The 13,547-nt window shown below is 50.1% G+C and overlaps 2 protein-coding genes across 8 annotated transcripts in view; both read right to left on the bottom strand.

Moving 5' to 3' along the window:
• The window catches only part of QRICH1 (glutamine rich 1), a 50,119-nt gene extending 45,345 nt beyond the window's left edge, over positions 1-4,774 (bottom strand). The window contains exons 1-2 of one of the 4 annotated variants that reach the window (XM_077859000.1): positions 4,597-4,774; positions 3,080-3,139 (exon numbers count right to left, since the gene is read on the bottom strand). The gene's annotated coding sequence lies outside the window, so the exon portion shown is untranslated. Of the gene's footprint in view, positions 1-2,901; positions 3,041-3,079; positions 3,140-3,868; positions 4,126-4,596 lie in introns of those variants that run through there. The other 3 variants (XM_077858999.1, XM_077858998.1, XM_077859001.1) reach the window with 3 other exon arrangements.
• A 1,200-nt stretch (positions 4,775-5,974) lies between these two features.
• On the bottom strand, positions 5,975-13,232 carry QARS1 (glutaminyl-tRNA synthetase 1). 4 transcript variants are annotated; one of them, XM_077858994.1, is made up of 24 exons: positions 12,789-13,232; positions 12,484-12,631; positions 11,916-12,109; positions 11,769-11,844; positions 11,264-11,328; positions 10,635-10,688; positions 10,448-10,508; positions 10,003-10,105; positions 9,832-9,937; positions 9,572-9,658; positions 9,057-9,156; positions 8,867-8,945; positions 8,677-8,785; positions 8,448-8,578; positions 8,269-8,361; positions 8,019-8,156; positions 7,843-7,930; positions 7,610-7,753; positions 7,403-7,507; positions 7,125-7,217; positions 6,879-7,006; positions 6,719-6,785; positions 6,517-6,642; positions 5,975-6,118 (listed from the first exon to the last, which is right to left on the bottom strand). In XM_077858994.1, exons 1-24 carry the CDS (start codon positions 12,903-12,905, stop codon positions 6,068-6,070), a joined length of 2,463 nt encoding a protein of 820 aa, XP_077715120.1. In that variant the 5' UTR covers positions 12,906-13,232; the 3' UTR covers positions 5,975-6,067. The 4 variants fall into 4 exon arrangements, with proteins under 4 accessions (XP_077715120.1, XP_077715121.1, XP_077715122.1 ...); XM_077858995.1 differs by having other exon boundaries at positions 9,832-9,917; positions 10,034-10,105; positions 12,789-13,229; XM_077858996.1 differs by having other exon boundaries at positions 12,000-12,109; positions 12,789-13,229.
• Between the last annotated feature and the right edge of the window lie 315 nt (positions 13,233-13,547).

Raw genomic sequence — 13,547 nt, 5'->3', positions numbered from 1 at the left:
TCCCCAATAAACAAATCTTTAAAAAATAAAATTATGAAGCACCACAGCTTGCATAATAATGAAGACTGTTAACTCCTTCAAAATACTGCTCATAAGAAACAGAAGGGTGAACACTGGTAATGAAGAAATGGATAAACTCTCTCCAACCCCCCAAAGAAGCAAGATTCTTAACTTGCTTCAAGTCAAAGATTTGGTGAGGAACAGTAAATAAACTGATTAAAATACTTCAGAAAATACTTCATGTTTTCTACATCAGAAAAACATGAAGCTGGAGGGACAGTAGAGTACCCCCAATTTCTGGGGTCAAAAAGGAAAGAGGAAAAACGCTTTGGGGCTTTTGGGGGTAGGGAAGTCTGTAAACAAGCATTTGCTTCTGAATACTTTTAAGCATAGTTGCTTTGCAAAACAATAAACAGACCTACCCCACACCAACAGACCTGGAAATTTTCACTTGTATTCATTCACCCATTAATCACTAGTATTTCCCCTGTACCTTCTACTGGAGCTTAGCAGAGTGTCTGACTAGATTTAGGCCCTGAGTGTATGACAGTTATCATTACTTTTATTACTTAAAAAAATTTTTTTTAAAGATTTTATTTATTTAACAGAGAGAGAAAGAGATGGCACAAGGATGCACACAAACAGGGGGAGCAGGAGTGGGAATGGGAGAGGGAGATGCAGATTCCCCACTGAGCAGGAAGCCCAAAGCAGGGCTCAAGTTCTGGGATCCTAACCTGAGCCGAAGGCAGACATTGAACAAACTGAGCCACCCAGATGCCCTTACTTTTATCATGTTATTATTAGAACACAAGCGGGTATGATGGAAAAAGTTATTCCAAAGCAACAATCTATTACATTTTTATAGGTCTCTTTGTCAATTTCTTTCTTTTTTCTATTTAGGTACTAAGACAAGACTTAAGTACTCACCAGAATCATCTTATCTTGGGTGTCCCCAAATTTTTGATACCTCTTCCCACTCCCAATGCAGCTCCACAAATTGGGTCTTGAATATGAGGATGAACTAAGAGAAGAAAACTCTGAGCTGCCTCAGACCCCTGCCTCCTCCGGTTTACCCAGTCATGTTCTTGGGCCCTTCTCATGGTTCACATCTACTCTACCAATGGCTGCTCATAGCTTTGTAAGTCTGGTTTGAAGGATACATTCCATTAAAAAATAAATCAATTTCTACTTTAAGGAGTTACAGTTACATCTGTCCTAATTAACATAGTCATTTCAAAAAAAACCAAATTGGGATACATGTCTATTCTTAAAGATACTAAACCAATACAGGGTTTGTGACCGGTATTACCCCATCGGACCATTCATCTGCCCCATGCCTTTACCAGAGGAGTTCCTGATTTAGGGCATTTTTGCCATGGTTTCCGGTTTAGGGCAACACACTTTCAATCAGGAACTTAAATTCACATTCTTGCCAAAGATTGATGAACTATAAATTGGCACAACCATTTGCATTAACCAGTAAAGCTGACATTATTCATTCCTTATAACCCAACAATTCTATCCCTAGGTGTGTATGACACACACATATAGAAAGATACTCCTATAAAAATGTTCACAGTAGCATTGTTAGTAATAGTCCCAAAGTGGAAGGAATCCAGGTGTCTATCAATAGTAGAAGGCAAAAGTAAATTATAGTATAAACATATAACTGAATACTATAAGGAAACTGGAATGAATGAACTATGATAACACATTACGTGGGTGAATTTAGCAATGCCTAAAGGAGGAAAACATAAAATACAGAACAATTCTATTTACATAAAACTCAAAAGCAAACAAAACTATGTTGTTGAGGGATACAAGGGTGACAAAAGTAAAAGGAACATGATTGTCACAGAAATCAGAATGGTAATTAGCACTAGTAGTTGAGAAACTATGACCAGGAAGGGACCTATGAAGGGTGCTGGGATGCTGCCATTGTTCTACTTGAAGAGGTGGCAGTGTGGTTCAATTTATAATTTTTCATTAAATTTTATAAAGATCACCTGAATTCACAGATAGGTTAAAAAAAAAAAAAAAAAGCTTTCTGACACAGCCCACCAGCTCTACCATTTTGCTCTAGCCTCAAATGTGACACCAAAGGTTCATTCTCTTCCCCTTTTCAGCAAAGCAAGAGGTTAATCTATCATTTCTTCATGCAGCCACAATCAGAAATCACAATCCAGTGTGACAAATGAAGCATTTAGCCTGGAGAGAACTTAAAACATCTGGAATAAAATGCAGTGCAACCAAGTACAAAGTAATAGAACAGGTGTTCATGTAACACCTCATTCTGAGGCTGAGAAATAAAATAAAAGACCATTACAGATGAAGGGTGGCCATTTAAAAAGTAGACAAGAAGCATGGCACATAGAGGACAAACCACAACTGATTAAATCGAAAGACAGCATGCAAGCTTAAAGAAGAGATCCCTAATTCTGAACCTGTCATAATGGAAGACAGCTACAACTAACAAGCCCCTGACTTATTTTGGTTACCTTTGGGAGCAATTCAAAGTTGTAAGAAACCTGAACCCCTATATGATCTTTTGTGTGAAATACCAACAACATAAACTAGAAAGGGGATGTGAAAAGCAAAGGTTCACGAAAAGGTACACGAATCATTCATCACAGAGGGCTGGAAGTAGGACATCTTCTAATAGGTAAATCTAAGTTAATGAGCTTAAAAAAAAAACATTATCTACAAACAATTTGAAAGGAAGATCTCAAACTTAATAATTAAAAAAAAAAAAAAAAGATATCCCAGAACAAGCAGGCCTAAAAGGTGTATTAAAAATTTTAAGTGTATCTCAAACTTTACTGCTTCTCTTTGAACCATTTAAGGTCCTTAGAAAAGCTGGTGGGTTCCTCCTGCTAAAACCTGAAAGTTGCACTGACTTACATTTCAAGATAAAATTGTTCAAGCAGCAAACTGGCTGGATTCAAAGATGCACATCTTCAATTTCCCAGCACTTAGTAGTTTGTCAGCACCCAGGATGATTGGCAGGATTTGTAATGTTTCAGTATTACTAGGAAAAAGACTGCACACATATTTCAGCATATGAATGATTTTAACTCACCAGTCACCATGTTGCATGTATTTCTGCTGCTTGTCCTGAGTTCTTAAGACTTGTAACATTCTGAAGAAGATAGAACAAAGAAGTCCTTTCCATCCTCAGCCTCTTTTTAAATTTTAACTTCGTTCTTAAAATATAGTATTTTGAAAGAACGACCCCCATCATTAAATTTAGTTGCTAATTTAACCTCCTCTCAGCTTCTTTTTCCTTCAACTCAATTAAGCAAGACTGTACAACAGTCAGACGTCTTGTCTTAGACAAAAGTGCATATTTCTCTAGGACAAACCTAGAACTCCCCTAGCACCAGAACAACAAAAAACCTGAAAAGGATTGAAATTCTACATCAAAAGTGACTTCTGCAGTGATACATGAACAGATTTTTAAAATTTCTGTTGGGAAATTTTATAATTATAAAAGATGGCAAAAACACAGATTTCTCAGGTTACTTAATTTTGTTCTGGGCAACTTTCTGGCTGAACGACAGCGGGCCTTCCTTAGTCTAACAGAGTACACGTAAGCCCCTCCCACCCACACAGAAGAAAAGGCTGCATTTAAAGATGTGAAGTGGAATTTTAAAGCTCGGGTAGTTTCACGACCACAGAAAAGGATCCCCTTCCGGAGCGCACAGAGGTGACGTGTGGGAATTGCGCTTATGGAAGAATTACTTCCCAATGACAAGAAAACAGGTACTGCTGAAGAGCCTTCTAGGATTAACCTTCCCTCTCCAGCACAAAGCACCAGAACAAGGAAGGTGAGGACATTCGAGTGGGCTCGCTGCCCTCAAAGACCTACAGGGCTCAGTTTCAGAAACAGGGCAGCACCGTCCCCACACACTGGCCTCAGGTCACTGCATTCTTCGAGAAGAACGAGCAATCTCGCCCGCCTCGCAGAGAAGCGGAGCCTCAAGTCAGACGGCAAAGCCGGTTGGTTTCTCCCCAGGCCTAGGCCGCAGCGGTCCGGGGACGTCACCAGAGCAGGAAGGGCCCAACCCACAACCTTCCTCACACTGCGAGCTGCCCGCCAGCTCGCCGCCGCTCCACGCAGCAGAGGTGTCCTGCGCGTCCTCGCGGCGGCGGCGCCGCCACCACCCAACAGCAGGGCGCGCGTCCCGAAGCCAGGGGTCGCGGGCGGGCGCGCGCCACAGAAAGCCGCTCTTGCCCAAGGGCCGCAGCTCCAAGAGCGGAGATATCCGAACCGGGAACGCGCACGTCGGCGGACACGCGCACCAAGAGGGCCGCACAGCGCGCGCGCGCCCGTGTATAAACAGGCCAGGCCGCGCGCGAGCACCAGTGCGCGTTCGCGCGCCGCGCCCACCCTAGTCCCCGACCGGCCTCTCCCCACCCCACAAGGGGCGGGAGCGCGCGAGCCCAGGGGCATTCTCCGTTCCGGAGCCGCCCCGAGGTCTCCTGGGCCCAGTGGCAGCGGCCCGCCCGCCCGCCCCCGCCCGCCGTTGTGTGGGGTGGGCCCGCTGTCTCAGGCCCGCAGGTTCGCCACATCCCTGCCCCCACTGCAGCCCTCACCCGGCGACGTCGTCGTCGTCGTCGTCGCCGCCGCCGCCGCCGCCGCTCTACCCGCCGGCCCCGCCGCACCGCTTGGGGCCCCGGTTCCGCCGTCGCCGCTCCAAGACCGACAGGATTTTCCCCTCACAGCTCCCTGGGCGCCATCTTACATTCAACCCTCACAGCCAATGGGTGCCGAATGCCCCTCTCGCGATAACCGAAGCGTCGGATCCCGCGAGAGTTGAGGCTGCCTCCTGGCCAAACTTAAAGGGAACGCTTCTACCGAGGCAAGAGGCTGGGCCTCGGGCTGCAGAAACAGCGAGAAAAGCCAGGAGTGTAGGACGGAGCGCCCCGCCCTCGAACGCCCCTCCATGCTGGGCGGGGCCACGGCTGGAGATCTGCCGGGAGTTGGAGCCTGGGCGGGTTGGGGATCCAAGCTTGCTCTCTGGACCCACCTTCTGCAGCGTGCTTGGGCCTCCTTTAGTCGCGCAGCCCCACGTGGGGCGGGGCCCCGTCTCTTGCTTAAGGTAGCCCCCACAGCCCTTGACCTAGGCCCTGCGCCCCCGTATCATCGTCTCACCTGGGAAGCTCAGAGTCACTCTCTTGCAGGAGTCTTTAACGTTTGGGAACCCCCTCCTCAATCTGCTGTCGTCCTAATCCAGCTTTCCAGGACCCAGTCCACCTTAAAGCGGGCCTCTGGTAGCCTGGTGTTTGTATACAGGGAAAATGTGGAGGGTGTTAAAGCTGCAGGGACACTTGGACCTCAGTGGTAGCCCACACTGTCCCAGAGGGCAACCAGTCTGCTATAGGCTTTCTTAAAAGGGCCTTAGGGTCTTTGCACTTGTTCCTCCTGCGCTGGCAAACATCTCTTTGGCCCTTATGGGTTCCCTAAGGAATCACCGCCTGAGAGTAGTCTGAGGCACAGGCTTGGTCAGGAACTTCCTCCAGCCTTGCACAGGCTCCAGGGAGACCTCTTTTGCACAGTGCCTGGTCACCCTCTGTCTCCCCAACTAGATGGTCAACTGAGAAGGCCACTGCACAAGTCTTCCTCTTCTCATTGTGCCTGGCATGTAGTAAGCAATTAATGATTATTTGCTGAATGACTGGACTGAAACCATGTGTGTTTTCACCTGCCTAGGCACGCAGGCAGACACAAACCCTCCAGATCCTTGTAGCAAAAGGTTCCTAACAGTGGAAAAGCACCCAGAGATTGCTAGTCCCTCAGACCAGGTATAGAGGATTTTGAATCAGGCCCAGGTCCCTGCGCTTGAGTACTAAGAAGTGCATCAATGGTTTCAAAGCTGTCAGTACTGCTCTGTGTGCAGTGCACCTACTCCCTACCCCCAGCAAGTCTCTAAGGTCCTCAAGGGCTGGAAGTGCAAACAGAGAACACACGGACTCCAGGAGATTTAGCTGTTTTTTATTGACACGGAGTCTAGGGTATCCCTAGCCTCCAGAAGCATGAGGTAGGTCCATGGGGCTTCCTTACAGCTCACACCTTTCCTGGGTCCTCCTTAAGAGTGACAGTCCGGTTGAAGACAAGCTGGATGGCAGAGGGGGAAGAATTATCAAGCCAGAACCAGGCTATGAGGACCAGACCTCACCAGACCCTACCCTCACCCCATTCCAGAGGAGCTGATAGTTAGGACACTCAGGTTCTCAATAACTTTCTGACTTTGGGTAGGGGACTAGATGGCTCTGGACCTCTACTTTATAGAGATTATAACAACCACTATGCCTGACCCCTATACCTTGAGTAAGAAAAGCAGGGTCCAAAATTTTGTGCATGGATCTCTGAACCTGTTTCCTCATCAGTAAAATATGAACCCCATCTCAGGTGGTAAGTATTAAATAATGGAATGTTGGCAGAGCAGTTAGCACAGTAAATGGCAGCCACCACTGTCACTGTTGTGCAAAGGTCAGACAGGTAAATTCAAGCACCTGTCCCTGGCAGCTGTCTGGATCCAAGGAGAAGTAGCCAAGCCGCTCAAACTGGAACTTGTCAAAGGGCTTTGCCAGGGCCACAGAGCAGTCCACTAACGCTGCCTCCACCACTTGTAGCGATGCCTGTGGGCAAGGAATTCAGGTGGGCATCCACCCAGGGAGACCCACCACCCTCCACCTTACACCCTAATGAGCCTACTGGGTTCAGGTCACTTAAGAATCCACCAGGCACCTCAGCAGGATCCTCAGGGTTCTTGTGCTGAAATCTGCAGCCAGAAGGAAGATCAGACTCTAGCTAAGTAGCCATAGCAGGCAATGCCCATCTTGTATCTCCCTATACCCCAGCTCTGTTCACTCACAGTCGCTCATAAAGGCGAATCTCACAAGTCAGAGGCTGTGACACCCAGTGAATAAAGGCCTTGGGCTTTTCTGCAGCATCTGCCCGTCTACAGGTCACCTCCAGGCTCTCTACACAGCCACTGGGGCCCTGGAAGTCAAGGGGCCTACAATTAGACCTAGGGACCACTACTAGGACTGCAGGCTGCATGCACCCAGATCTTCCCCGCAGCAGGCATTGAAGGAGGAAGGCTACAGCCTGCTCTCACCTTGACAACATGCTGCAGCTTGATGACGTAGCCTGTATGCCTCAGGCCCACAGGCTGGCCCCACGCCAGGCGCTTATAGCCTGGCTCTGGCTCCTAGAGGTAGGAAGTGGTGTGGACACAAGACTGCATGGGCCAAACAGGTACAAGAGGCTTCTCCCCCACCCCCATGTCTGGCAGGCGCTGGTTCATCTGAAGTAGGAAGTAGGTGGACTGACAGAAGAGATGAGATCTCAGGACTGGGCTCAGCATCAAATAGGACCCTTCACACCCCCACTTACCTCTTTAAAGTCAGTCCTTTCAATGAAGATCATGGATCCAAAGGGAATCTGATGGAAGCCCTTGGTCTCATCAGCTGGGAAGTTGGGAACCTGGATGTCTAAGGACTATAGCAGGAGATAGGTGTCTGAGTTACACTAGGCACTGGGATCCCCATACCCAGACCTAAGTACACCCCCACAACATATCACACGTGGAGGCACACCTACCTTGGTAGAAGGAAAGTTGGTGATGATGACCTGTAATGGCTCCAGCACAGCCATGGCCCGTGGGGCTGTGTCATTCAGCACATCACGCACACAGGCTTCTAGCAGATGGGGTTCCATTGTGGTCTGTGCCACTGTCACACCCACCTATCATGAAAGATCAGCATCACTCACAGCCAAAACCACACACTGCTTTGCTCAGCCCTCACCTGCTCACCCAGCCCACTGGGCTATACCCGAGCACAGAAGTTGTTGATGGCCTCAGGCGGAAAGCCCCGCCGTCGTAAGGCTGTGAGTGTGAAGAGCCGTGGGTCGTCCCAGTCCCTGTAGGCAAGAAGGTGGTGAGAAAGCCTTTGGCAGTATACACCACTAGTTACTTCCAACCTTCAGCGAGGCAAACAATCACACCTACCGCACAGCACCAGCTGCCACAAGCTGGAGAATCTTCCTCTTAGACACAACAGCATAGTGAAGGTTGAGACGACCATACTCCCACTGAACAGGGCAATAGACATCCAATGCATTGCACAGCCAGAAGTAGGAAGAGCGTCTGGGGTAGGAGGGTAGAGTCAGGTCTGGTCACCTCAGACCAGAGAGACACCACAGGAAGGGCTACTGGAATCCCACTGGCCCTACCCACCCCGTGGGCCCAGCTCCCTCACCGGGCCTGGAATTCCTTGGTGCAGAGTGAGTGGGTGATGTGCTCGATGGAGTCACAGAGGCAGTGTGTGTAGTCATAGGTGGGATAGATGCACCTGCAGGGCATAGGCAATGGGCCCCACCATCCAGACCCACCATCCCACTCTACAACTCCACAGCCCCACCCCATGCTCACACCCACCAGGTGTCCCCTGTGCGATGGTGTGGTGTATACTTGACTCGATAGGCCACAGGGTCCATCTTGCCATCCTCCATCACCAGCTTCATCCGCAGTGTGGCCTCACCCTCCGCAAACTTGCCCTTGCGCATTGCCTGACAGGAGCAAGGGCTCAGGCTGCCTCTCAGCACAGGGGCATCTCCTCCTTAGCACTCTGGCCCACCCAGATCCAAATACCCCTCCAGAACCCCACCTCAAAGAGCAGCAGTGACTCCTCTATGGGACGGTCTCTCCAGGGTGAGGGCAATGAGTTATGCCCCTTGAGTTCCTCTCCTCGCTGGTGGCACACATAGGCCTGGCCCCTAAGTGGAAGAGGTGTGAGTACCCAGGATGGCTATGTCCTGGGCAGCCTACCTGGCTCTACAGGATGGCCCTGGCCTCACCTATGGATGAGCTCCACAGCCCAGGCATACAGCTGGTCAAAATAGTCAGAGGCATATGTAACCTTGTAAGGAGTGTAACCTGGGGCAGAAAAAGACAATATGAGTACCAGTTAGCAACACCCAATGCAAGCCATAGCCCAAGAGGCCCACTGACCCAGGTCTTTCTTCCCAGGCCTTGCCCAGCCCATACCCAGCCAGGTCACCATGTCACAGATGGCAGTGAAGAACTTTGCTTCCTCTTTCTCAGGATTGGTGTCATCAAAGCGCAGAAAACAGATCCCATTGTTGGCCTAGGAGAGTCACAGAATCTGTGAGCTCTCACATCATCAGCTCCCAGAGTCCAACTCACCGAACTCAGACATTCTCAGAGCTCTCCCATGTCAGAATTGAAAATGCCTTTAGAAATTTCACTCATCTTTCTATATCTAAATGCCTTTACACCAACTTCAAACATCCTCTTTCTAAGCCTGAGGGGTTGCACTGGGCATTTCACCAGAGTTGAACTCACTACCTAGAGCTTTATCCCAATGAGCCAAATGAATTCCTAGCCTCATATCATATATGTGATTCCCCTCCATGGCCTCTGGGCATGTGTCTGATCTGGGCACATCATAGGAGCAGCAGGAAAGGCAGGGACACCTTTTTGGTATCCAGTCTTGGGAGTAACAAGGCATCACCCTGATTGTCACATCCCTACACACTCACCTTGGCATAGCCGAAGTTGAAATTGATGGCTTTGGCATGTCCTATGTGCAGGATTCCATTGGGTTCTGGCGGGAACCGAGTACGTACCTGAGATAAAGGAAATGGGAACAGGGGAATTAAGCCAGAACTGACTCCCCTAAAGGAATAGATGCTCCTTTGCAGGGAGGCCACAGTGATAGGATAGATGGAGAAGTATGAAGGCAGCCCAGGCCCCCTGCCGTGTTGACAGCACTAACTTGCCTGACAGTACTTCCACACACCTGTCCTCCAGTGATCTCCAGGTGCTGCTTCAGTAGATCCATGGTATGTGGAGTGGTCACATAGCCTGGGGTCTTGTAGTTCTCACCTGCCAGGGCCAGAATAAGCCTGAGGACTAGGCTGCAGCCCAAGGCTCCCTACCCTGGCTGTAAGAGTTGCTATCAAGATCTTACCCTCCCCCGGGTTTTTGATCTGCCAGCTCACCAGGCTTGTGGAACTTAAGTGCTTCCCCTCGAAGCTGCTCAATCAGAGACAGGGTCTGGTCTGCAGCCTCACCTATGAAGAACAGAACAAGGAAAACTTATCCTCTGAATACACCTATCCCATCCAGCTCAGGGAGGTACCTCTTGGTACTACCTATATTCCACAACCAGAAGAGAGCCAAGCAGGTCCCTCTTTCCCTAACTTCCGAGACAAGAGATACTGAGCCAGACTCTTCAGTTTCCTCATGCTAGTCTCTAGGTAATGGGAACAAAGGAAACACCAAGAATTGCAGTTTGGCAGAAGGCAGGGTGATGAGTAAGCTAACGGCCTGAGGAGACTGGGCTATAAAAACCCATCAGGTGAAAAGCCCAGAAGTCAGGAAGCTGAATGTGGCAGGGACCTCAAGCCTCTCACCATTCTCCATCAGGACCTTTGCTGTCCTCTGGTCTTTTTCTTCTGGCCGAGCTTTTGATACCTGAGAGAAGCCCAAAAGTTGGGTCAGGGTCCTGCGATCACTGGGGTCAGATATTCCCTTCCCCAGTCTGAAGTCTCACCCCACCACACTTCATCCCCAGGGATACAGTACCATACTGAGCCCCACCTTGGGTTTCTTCTCCAGATCAGTCTCAGTCTTGGGACCCAGAAGGTGAAGAACCTGAGCAGAAACCAGAGTCAGGGCTGAGACAGGAGTGTTCTGTTTCAAGGAACGCCTGATTGACGCCCCCTACCCACCTAAGGGCTTCCTGGCTTGTCTACCAACACTGCCTTGAAGAACCTACCTAGCCCATCCCACTTCTGCTCCTCACATGGTTCTACTGGCCTCAAAGTCTCTTTCCCCTCTGAGAGTCCAAAAGCTGGTAAGAAAACAGGTAACAAAAACTGCCACTTACAAAAAAGTGCTGTGGGCTTAGCATCAAGATAACAAACTACCTCAGTCATCAGCCTTTTGTGATTCTATGCCATCATCTGAGATGAAGGCCATATCATCTCTATTTACAAGATGAGGAAACTGAGGTTAAGAAGAAAGCAACTCACCCGAAAACAGGCATAATCCAGAGGCTCCAGCCTTTTACTACCCACCAAGGTGCTGCCCTCCATACTAGGCTCTGTTCTCCCTTGTCAAAATATGGACAGGGTGTCTTCCCCTCCTGCCCCCATTTATCCCTTAGTGGACTCTAGGCACTGTGCATGGCAGAATTTTTGCCTGCTTTACTTCAAGAAGTTACCTACCTGCATGTCCACTTCGTGCTTGATCATTTTGCCATCTGCCCACTTGAGCACAGCTCGAGCCTCTCCTAGAAACATGGGCACAAGGAGCTGCAGAAGAGCCAAGAAGGATACTTCCTACTCTTTCCCGAGAAAAAGTCCTGGCTGACCTCAAGAACCAGAGCCTGGGCCTAGCGAGACCACTTTAAAAATGCTCCTATTCTGACACCTGGGTGGCTGAGTGGTTGAGCGTCTTCCTTGGGCTCAGGGTATGATCCCAGGTTGGGGAATCAAGTCCCTCATTGAGCTCCCAGTGAGGACCCTGCTTCTCCGTCTTTCTATGTCTCTGCCTCTCTTCTGTATCTCTCATGAATGAATGAATGAATGAATGAACAAATAAATAAATCTTTTTTTTTTTTTTTAATGCTTCTATTGCTCCTTCTCCTCTCTCTCTCACTTATGCCCTCCCCTAAAAGGCATGACCAGGGAGAGAGAACAACATAGACCTCTGCCCCCAGGCCCTCCTCACCCATCAGCAGTCCCATGTTGAAACGATAACGCTCCTCCAGGAGCTGGGGACGGTGGCGATTTATGGCAGCCTCCACCTGCAGAAAGCCAAACCATGTGGTTCAGAACAATTGTCCTTCAGAAATGCTCTAGGGACCCACACACTCACCCTGTCTTCCTGGGTGGAGAAGCTGAGCCACTCCTTTCCAGGGTCAGTAGTAAAGAGGTACCCGATGTCTAAGAAAAGACTCACAGCCTCCTCAATCTGCTCTGGGGTCACCATGACACCCACTCCACATTCCTGCTCAAAGTCCTCGGTGTTGATGGGGTCCAGGGGATGACTTCGCACATATTCAAGGGCAGCTAAGAAAGGAGAATCAATGAGTGGAATCTCAGCTCCAAGACAAGGCCCTAACCCCATGAAACCCCTGTCACAGTTTGGCCTCCTGAGAGGTTGACTGGCCTCCTCAGAGGTTGAGCCTTACACCATCCTAGAGAAGCCTTGAGACAATAGGAAAGAATCCTGTTCCGAGAGAGGCTCTCCCTCAGACCTACACAGTTCCCCAGTCTCACCAGAGGAGGCCTCTCCACCCTTCATTGCCAGGACCTGGGTTTAGAGAGGAGTGCAGTAGGAGCATATGGAGAGACACTGGGGGACTTGGCAGAAAGGGCAGATAGAGGTCTTGGCTGAAGAGAGGAGTTGGAGGTGGAAGTGGCAGGGCAGTCAGGGATCTTACCACTCAGCTGGAGCTCCGTGTGGATCTTCTTATTGGCTATGTAGCTCACAAGGAAAGAGAGACGCCGGGGATCCCTTAGTCGGGATGCCAAGCCATACAGCAGGGTCCCGGTAGCTTTGTCAATGGTGGAGCCCAGAGTCTGCTGTGCCTGAGGTCCAAGGGGTCAGGAGAGAAGCCCACGCCCAGTAAGAAAAGCGAGTCAGACAAAGTTGGTAGATTGGGATCGGGATCAGACTCGGGATCGGGACCTAGCACCGCACTGGAGCACAGTCCGCAGCCAGGACCAAGGGCAGAGGGACTCGCACCTGGGTTGCCGCCTCGCGCAGCTGCGCGCTCAGAGCCGTGTTCTTGAGCGTCTCCCTGGCCTTATGCTCGCTCAGGCCAAGGCCAGTGAAGAGTGACAGGGAGTCCAGAGCCGCCATTGTTGGGACACCGGAAACCGAAAGAAAACTTTGGGGCCAATCTGCACGTTGGTAGTAGGCCACTGACCAATAGAAGAGCGAAACCGCCAGGAAAGCCAATGGTGGCCTTCCTGGAAGGAAGGGGCGGGCTAGCCGGGCTCGTCGGCGCCATTTAAAGAACAGAGGCCGCCCACTCCGGCCTTTCCGGGCGCTTCACTTCCGTCTTCGTGCTTCCGATCTCTTGAAGAAGCGCAGTGGTAGTGGGCGGCAGAACCTCAGGGGGTATTTGCCGCGGACGGAGGGCAGGTGTTCGGCATAGAAGCAGGAAACCTTCGGACCATGCCAGTTCTGTTCTTGGGAGCAACTGCGAGTTCCTATTACGGTTCTGACGTCACAGCTTTGGAGTAGTCATGGAAACAGTTGAGAAAAACCAACCAACCAACCCTCCCTGAGCTCCGGGAAATCCGTTCAAGATTCCAGGGGAAGGGATCCCTGGGTGGCGCAGCGGTTTGGCGCCTGCCTTTGGCCCAGGGCGCGATCCTGGAGACCCGGGATTGAATCCCACATCGGGCTCCCGGCGCATGGAGCCTGCTTCTCCCTCTGCCTGTGTCTCTGCCTCTCTCTCTCTCTCTGTGTGTGACTATCATAAATAAATAAAAAATT

This window comes from Canis aureus, chromosome 19 (assembly GCF_053574225.1).
Source record: "Canis aureus isolate CA01 chromosome 19, VMU_Caureus_v.1.0, whole genome shotgun sequence".
NCBI classification, from domain to species: Eukaryota; Metazoa; Chordata; class Mammalia; order Carnivora; family Canidae; genus Canis; species Canis aureus.
Note: the sequence above shows the minus strand (reverse complement) of the source record. Positions and strands in the feature narration are given on the sequence as shown.

What these genes read in the sequence shown, in the direction of transcription:
- QARS1 (XM_077858994.1), bottom strand. Translation starts at nt 12,905, where the DNA reads ATGGCGGCTCTGGACTCCCTGTCACTCTTCACTGGCCTTGGCCTGAGC. An exon ending in AGTCACTGCTGCTCTTTGAG is followed by an intron (nt 8,579 to 8,676) that starts GTGGGGTTCTGG and finishes TGCTCCTGTCAG; the next exon opens with GCAATGCGCAAGGGCAAGTT. An exon ending in ATTCGCCTTTATGAGCGACT is followed by an intron (nt 6,786 to 6,878) that starts GTGAGTGAACAG and finishes TTCTGGCTGCAG; the next exon opens with ATTTCAGCACAAGAACCCTG.